At 36.0% G+C, this 8757-nt stretch overlaps 1 protein-coding gene across 1 annotated transcript; it reads right to left on the bottom strand.

Moving 5' to 3' along the window:
* Positions 1-34: 34 nt before the first annotated feature.
* Positions 35-7089, bottom strand: LOC114743586 (uncharacterized; the record flags this gene model as incomplete). The annotated part of the gene is made up of 5 exons (XM_028931807.1): positions 6724-7089; positions 4989-6227; positions 2254-4011; positions 636-1733; positions 35-139 (listed from the first exon to the last, which is right to left on the bottom strand). Coding segments are annotated over exons 1-5 (4254 nt in total), but the record flags the coding sequence as incomplete, so codon positions are not given.
* Positions 7090-8757: the final 1668 nt, after the last annotated feature.

Genomic DNA, 8757 nt, shown 5'->3' with positions numbered 1-8757 from the left:
CCAAAGTAGAAGGTAAGAACCAAAAAGAACTTACTAGCATTTGTTGCAAAAATACAAGATCCAAAATAGCCACATTATTCAGCACCTTGAGTACTCCAGCTGCCACCTCCTCAAAATTAGATGGAAGAATAAATGATGCCTGAAAAGAATGGCCATTAAACTTGTTCTTTTAGATACAACTTAAGAAAAATATGAAATTTTTGAGATGTATCTGCTAAATTCTACTTGAAAATTAGCAATATCACTATCAAATCAATATGAAATGTAAAACCCACAACAAACCCCAGTATTTGTAATTTGTAAGTTATGAAACAGCATAGGTATAGCAAGCACAAACAGTTAGTGAATGCTCGCCTGTTCTTGCTAGGATAGCAAAATGTTTGATATTTGAGATCAGAAAACACTCCTAGTAAATCAAAAACCCAAATAAATTGGTGTTGAAGGCCATCGTATACAGATGCATGCCACCAAGTGGCATCCTCATTCATACTAGACTACTTTGCTACATAATATAGGAGATACTCAATGAAAGAGAAATTACAAGGACAAGCTTAGAAGACAAGCAATAAGAGAAATATCATCTTCATCATCTATTAAAAAAAAATTGTATATGTTGTGATTTGTGGAAGACTTACTTGTTCAGAGGATGACCTATTGTTCGCCTGTAGTAATACAGCAGTCAGAAGAGAAAGAAGACTGACAAGTCCTGTCTCAGAAAGAGCCGAAAGAAGAAATGCCACAGGTTGATCCAAGATTGGTTCCTTTTCATTTTTATGAGTTGCACCAACAACCATGTTTTTTTCATCCTTCTGAGAAACACAAGAATTAATAGCATCCCCTCTTTGATTGTTCTTAGCTTCATCTGGAACACTCATCAACTCCACATCAGTATTCTTTAATAGAAGAGAACCATCAATCTGCCTCAATTCATGACCCTTGTCAATTGCAAGAGATTCATCACTGACATTAACCTTACATGATTCATCCAACGGTCTATCCTCCGGGACATCAGGTAAATGCATGACTGAGCTACCATTAATTACAGACAAGGGAGATCTATAATCTCCCCAAGAATTACTTGCCACAGAATGAATAGAATCGGTAACCTCAGATCCTTCAATTTCAATTTTCTGCTCTTCCACCATGGGAAAAGAATTCCAGTCAATAGAGCTTATTGTTCCATGGCTAGAAGTCAAAGACACCAAAAGGCGTATGCTTAAAAGGATAGGAGGAGGAAATGATGATCCTTCCATTTGAGGCCTATCATGAAGTGCAAAAAGATCTCTTAATCGATGAATAACTTGGTAGGAAATAAGTAACTCCAGCAAGCCATCCCTCATTTGAAGTTGTCTTTCTTCAGAACTTATATGACAAAAAATTGTGGTAACAGTCCACAAAAAATTATTTAATATTTCAGAGATTAATTCAAAATTCTCAACCGATACTTTATTTGAACTTGGATTACCAGGAATATTTATGGATGCTGCAATCTTTATATAGTTCTCAAGAGCCGCTGATAACATTGGGATGATTGGTGGTAAGAAATTTTGTGCAAGGAAATAACTCCTATTTGCATGTACAGATAGTACGACTCTCAGAAGTTTTGAAAGATGCAACGTAACTTGACATGCTTCAGGCTTTGAAGTGTGAGAAGCAGGCAAGGCAGAAGCAATAAAATCTAAGAGTCCAACTTGACGAGATGCCTGTAGCTCTGGATCCTTTCCCTCCAAATACTTAGTTCACCAAAGAAAACATAAGCACAAATTAGAAAGTTATCTAAATCGACATAATATGAATATTTTTTCATTTCCCCTAAAAAGGGAAAAATTACAATATACAGGTCTCTGAGACACTTAAAACATAAATGGCGTCCAGAGAAAGAGGAGCTCAATTAAACATATAGTTAGAATATAAAATGGTTGAATAATTATCCATACCAGTCAATGATGTAGAATAATTGGTTAAAGAAAAGCAGAGACCACATGCGAGCACTAACATGAATTGCAAGTTAAAATTAAGAAATAACTAGACACAATTGTTACTGTAAGCATACAAAGATCTAACCAAATAATGAAGAGACTGCCAAAATATGCTATTTTAATAAGCAAGCATGGTGTCCATGTTTCTCAGAGCATACAAAAAAATAGTTGTGTCTACAAATTTCATCATGGTTCAAAGCTGTAGAAAATAACGTAACTTTTTGGACCCAAAGATAAATGTAAAAAGGTCGTCTTCTTTCTTTAAAAAAATTACCTTAATCATTTCAGCAACTATTAGCCCTATACTCGTGGCCCCTTCTTTTCTTGCTTGCCGAAGTCTTTGAAGTTCTTGAAGCCACCTACCAACTTTTGCCTTAGCAGCACCCACCGCAACTCTATATCCAATGCCAGCACTTTCAACTCCAAGAGAAGGCTCAAGAAATTCATGTTTCAAAGACATAAGTCTTTGTCTAATTTTCTTAATTCTTCGCTTCACTGAGTGTTGCAATGTGATGTTGCCAATTCCAAGAGAAGAACCTCCTATGATAGAAGCAATGTTTGTTTGAGGATCATCTCCACTATTTGTTGGTGTAGATCTGCTTTGCCCTGACCGACGTAGCAAAGGGGACGATTGATCCCTAAAATCCATGGAAGCTCTCTCTCGAATTTGCTCCAAGTAAACCTTACGACGTTGTTCACTTTCGCTGAGTCTCTCTGCCAGCTTTTGGGCTAAAAGTTCAGCTTCCTCTTGTTGGGCTTTGGCTCTTTCTTCCTTTCTTCGAAGCTGCTCAATAGCTCTTGCTTCACGTGCTGCACTTGATGCTTTTCTTTCCTCTTCCCTTCTAACCTGAGCCTCCTCCTTTCTCCGCTGTATTTCAGCAAGACGCTGTAACTTTTCAGCCTCAATGAGTTTTCGGCGTTCTAGAACAGCTTCTTCCCTTGCCAAATCCTCCTTTTGCTTAGATTTTATTACTTGCAGCTTTTCAGCTCTTCTCAACTCAGACCCATGAAGCTTTTGACGCAATATTAGCTTCTTATTCTCTTCATTTAAGGAAGTAATGAACCGAACCTCATTTACCTTGCTACTTTCATCACCAGCTCTCTTCACAACTTGAGCTAGATAAGCTTCATGACGAGATTCACTACGTTGATGACGTGCATACAAGCCCTCTCGTAACTTCATATTGCGAACAGCCTGCCATTCATTGACACGACTTAATTTTTCTGATGTACGTTGAAGCTTTTGTACTCTCTCATTCTCTAAGTCATTTCTGATTCTCATGGCACGAGCATGCTTTTCTTCTGCCTCCTTTCTCAAGTCTGAAGTGGTTTTCTTCTTTTTGTCAGGAGACATTAATTTATCATGCAAGATACGTACACGCTCAGCACTTTTCCTGTTTAAACCTGGTGAGTATGACACACGAGAAGAGACACGGAATGGAGATGAGAGAATATCCTCCCAATTCCGTTTTTCCTTCCAAGCATTCATGGACCTTCCCATAGCTACATTTCTCTTTTCCTTATCTTTCTCAGGTATAGGTATTTGCCTCCGGATATCATCTACTGATCTAGAACTTTTATCAGTAATACCTTCCATTGGCACTTTATCTTTCTTGAGCTTCTCAGCTTCAAATTCAACATGTTCTCTTTTACCCTTGGTGGTTGCAACAGCAGCCAAATTTTCCCTAGGAAGTGAATTAGATAAATTAACTTCTGAGCATAATGAGCTCTTTGGTTGGCTACTTTGTCCATTTTGTTCTAAGATTGCTTTGCAAGACTTTCCTGATTCAATATTATGCTTTCCTCCATTGAGATAAACTTGATTAGCATCTAATGATCCGACCTGCTTTCTTGGCCTTGTCACTGGATCTGTGTGATTGCCAACAAATTCAGGAGTTGGACATTTAGACATGGCATTCTCTGCACTATTTACTCCTTGCAAATTAGCACGCTCTTGTTGAATCTTTCTAAAAGCCTCAAGAGATGAAGACAGTATATCAGCCTTATGAGGTGATGATGTCATCCTTCGAACCTACAATCAAGACAAGACAGACAGACAAGAAACTTAGAATTAGGAGCCAAGTGATCCAGGTCTGTCACAAGGATGTTATCATGTGTGAAACCAAAGGACCGACCACGCAAAAACAGAAACCAACCAAGAAAATAGGCAAAGAAAGACATCAGTTATTGCATAATCATATGCCATCTTTATATGTTTTCCCCAAAGTCAAGGAAGTTAACTACAACTAGTGATAATCAGTCTAAACTTTAACCGTAGTGATGCTATGATTCAGGTGATATGGAATTCTTATGCGCAAGTAATACTAGAAATTTAAAATCCAATTGTGAGAGGTTGTCCCTTTGTGCTAGACTAAAATATTTTACATTGTCTGTCCCAAAAAAATGTTTTACATTGGATTGATCTGATCTCAACAGCTCTATGCATGCCATATGTGGAAGGAGGATTCCAACGCATATTCACATATCCCTACCTGTATACATATGTAGCACTGCACATTGTTAAATACTTAAAAGGTAGACTGTATATTCATCTCAGGCAATTTTATGACATCCTAGAATCTACCATATGCCCTCTACATATTCAAAATATCGCGAGCTTCTTCATCAAACCATACCACAATACAATAAGAGAAAGAGAAAAGAGGAAAATGAAAAATAGATTCTGATAAATTCTACATTATTGACCAAATTTTTTCCCTTGCATCAACGCACATGGATAAACACACTCACTTTCAATGATAAGTAAATAATTTTTAGAATAGACTTGTCAAGGGATTTGAGAATATTTAAGAATAAAATTATGTTTATCATTATAAGGAGCAAAACAAAGATTATGTTTTCAGTTTATATTTTTTTTTGAAGTTTTATAATATCCAAATTTCCTAAATACATCAAATATAACTTGTTAAAGATTAACAACAGTATTTTAGCACCTCAAAATATCAACCTGAGCAATAGAAGGCAACAGACTAATACAACCAAGCGCACCTCCCATGAGAGAGCATGTGTCCTGCGATGGTCACTCTTCAAGATGACAGGAACTCCATCAATTATTTGAGAAGACTTTTTAACCTTCTCGAATTCCTCAACTCTATTGATTAGTTCTTTGAAATCAGATGCAGCCTCCTCAAGAACAAGAATTGCCTCTTTCATTTGCTCCAAATCACATTCCAGCTCACAAAGAAGATACAGCTCATCAACAGACCTATTAAGATTTTCGAATAAAAAGCACCAAAGCCTTTGCCTAAACCGTTCTTTGCTTTCATTTGAGTCACCTTCTTCAAGCGCACTCATATTATGAGAGCTTGACAAAATGCCATCCACATTAATATTCTGTGTGCCCCTAACATCTTCAACAGAAGTTGCAGAATCTCCTACAATATCAGGTCCACATTCAGGCGCATGTGGTTTACTCTGGTCAGTAACTGCACTAACTGAATTGCAGTTTGTTTGGGGCACTTCAAAAATTCCAACATCATCGCCTGTGTGATTATCAGTTACTGTTTTGGTGCCAGCATCACCTTCACTCTTCGAGTTCAACATATCATCTGCTTGGTCGATTTCTTCCCCATTCAATGGTGGAATTTCTTCCAAAGATGTATCCTTAACTTGTACACCATTCTCTACAGAAATCTCATCCCTGCTTTCTGATGAAGGAATCCGATTAGAAGCCATGTCTGAATCAACAATCTTGGCCACAGGAACATTATCTTTGGCATGAGGTGAATCAGAAAGGGCTGTGTCTAAAACACTGTCAGTCTTTCTACAGTTAAGCATGTTATCATCTCCAATAGTACCAAACTTAATTCCGGCTCCACTCAAGTTTTCATGAGGCAGTGGAAAGTTCTCATCCTCAAGATCACCCCACTTAATTTTGTGGACTACCTCAGGCTTATTGATTAGGGGTAGTTTCTCAAGAACTTCGTGTCCACCTCTAGAATCATCATCAATATGCGACTTCTGAATCTGATTGTCATGTTTAACCACATTTGTATTAAGGTGACATGTGCCCTCTTCCTCCTTTGACTCGGACATAGAACTAGCAACACTGCCAGAGTTATGTACAAAATTCTCCTCCATCCTTGGAAGATGGGATCGCAAAATGGCATGTGAATCTCTGTCATTTTTATCTATGGAACGCTGACTGCGCAAAGAATTAGAAGCTCTTTTCCCTGAAAGTCCTCCAACAGAGCTCTGCAAAGAGGATTTTGAAGTATTCCGGTGTTTCTGGATAAGAAGGCAAGAAAACGGGGAGAAATTCAGTAACACTAGCGTTACAAACTAAATCATGAAGGTCCAAATTTGAAATCGAACTCTAATATAAGAAAGATAAAGACAGTGCAAACCAATATTGGCTGCGGATAAAAAAGAATGCATATAATAACCTCTGACCGGTAGGAAATAGAACAATGAAACAGACCCGTGAATTATTCTAGCACTGGTATAGCCATGCCGCCTAGAACAAGCATCTCTTAACATAAACGGGGCATAAAAAGAAACTATATGATTAATTAACCCAAGCTTCGAACCGATATATACTAAGCTTAAACTCTTTATTTTATATGTATATCTATTCGCTTGCCTTCAAGTTCTTACTCATACATGAACCAAAAATAAAAAATATATTTAAAAAAAAAAGCGACAACGTGAAAATACATAAGAAACCAGTTAAAAAAAATTAAAATTTGCATGATAGAATATTTCAACAGCAGGTCTGGATCACCTTTTTCACTTCTAGCCATCCTGAGTTCTGATCATCCACTGCTTCACTTTCCATCCCAAGTAATCAAGACGGTAAGAAACTCATAGGAGGGACTACATTCATCAAAATTCCAGTTAACAAGAATGTGTTGGATAATTTGCCCACTTTAGTGAGTGATGCTGGGGGAGATTGATCTAACTGAATTGAGAATATGCTTCAAAGCCAAATTAAAATATTGTATCTCTATTCAAAACCGATAAAACACGATTCTTGGTAAATGAGAACCCGTCCTTGAAATAAGAAGCTCCAATATATGCAATGATTGGAAATTGAGAGTGGGTATGTTGAACAATCGGCGAAAGGAAGTGACAATAATGAAGTCTCAGGCAATGAAGACGGGATTATTCTTGTTAGGGTTTTGGAGATGACAGTAAAAGCAGAGAAGGCTAGTTCTTGCTACGTGAAAGTGAAACTGCAGCCAAACTAGAGTTGTGTCCCTCTCCGCGCCTCAGTCCCCACCCGATAATAAAATAAAAATAAAAATAAAAATGCTAATAAATTCAGAAAATAGGCTCATCTAATAAAATGTCCATCAAACTTCCTTAATGATATGCAATTTACGTCTCGCCCCATTGGAAAGAAAGCTGAGGAACGGAGGATGATGAGGTGGAACCAGCAAAATTAAAAAAAGGAAACGAGTATTGAGAAGGGGGGGGAAAAAAAAAAACATCCTGCTATTTTTCCAATGACAGTATTGCGTTAGTGACTCAACTCAATCACAGTAGATGCATGCATGACTCTTCATCTTTGTCCCTCTTCATCAAAATGAAGAAATCTTGCTTATTATGTGATACACCTAAACATAAACCTATCAGATTCATTGTAGTCATGGACAGGAAAAAATAAATAAATTAGTTAAATTAATTAATCCTATTTGTACAATAAAATTGTGTTGATTTTTTCAAAATGAATTTTTTAATTATGTGCACTGAAAAAATCCTCAATAAACTAAAATAAAGAATTAACTTTTATAGATAACTAATAAGTGAATATCAAGAAAATTATTTAAGTTAGTTATTTGTAATAGATTCAACCTCCTGTCCTTGATATAAGAGCTGATTGATTAATTTGAGTAAATTAAGAAAATAAGTTAAGTTAGTTATTATGTGTTATCTTTCCTAAAATATCCATGCCAATCAAATGTATTGGCTAGAACTACCATTATTAGAAAGATTAATTTGGAAAAAAAGTATAAATATGAAAGACAAAGTAAATTGGGATTTTATAATTAAGATCAAAATAAAAGTCAAACGAAATTTAAGGACCGAAGGTAGTAATAAATATGTCCTCTCTTTCCTTAAATACTCTTATTAATTATATGTATTGAAACTATCATGTGATGAAAACTTTTTTACATATGTAATTACTATAAAAATTACTTTAAAAAAAAGTAAATAAATATGAGAGACAAATTGAATAAAAAATTTATATTTAAGATTAAATTAAATCTCTAACTAATTTTTATATTAAAAATAAAAAGTAGTAGTTAGAATTGAAAGGAGTATAATCAACCATATATGATCTAAATAGAATCAACTTGTGTAGCCCAAAAGGGGATCCATTTCGTTTCTATGTCAGTTGTTAGAGGTGGCTGATCACCAAATTCATGTCGTCGTACGGCATTTATTCATCACAGGATTATCAGATTTTAAAGCAACATGTGATCGACATACTTGTAATTGGACCATACTTGTAATCCTCGTTTTCTCCTACCTGCAGTATTGTTTTGTTTTTCTCATAATTTAATGAAAAGTTGTGTTTACACGCAACCAGTTCACTGTTGCATAAATCCTCACGGGAGGCCATTGTTTCTGCCTTTTTTTTTTCCCCCTAAAAAACATCGATGAATTTTTTAATAAATTTTTTAGTAGTATAAGTGTTCACACCAATCACATAAGGGAGATGCCAAAAACAATTCTGGTGTTTTCTAGGAGAAAAAGTTGAACCAGGTTCTTTGCTCTTATTCTATCTGAGATTTGAAAGTGAAAAGAGAAG

The sequence above is a fragment of the Neltuma alba genome, unplaced genomic scaffold (genome assembly GCF_004799145.2).
Source record: "Neltuma alba isolate B1F8T4 unplaced genomic scaffold, ASM479914v2 tig00004058_pilon, whole genome shotgun sequence".
NCBI lineage: Eukaryota > Viridiplantae > Streptophyta > Magnoliopsida > Fabales > Fabaceae > Neltuma > Neltuma alba.
The sequence above is the reverse complement of the archived record's forward strand: the minus strand, read 5'-3'. Positions and strand labels throughout refer to the sequence as shown.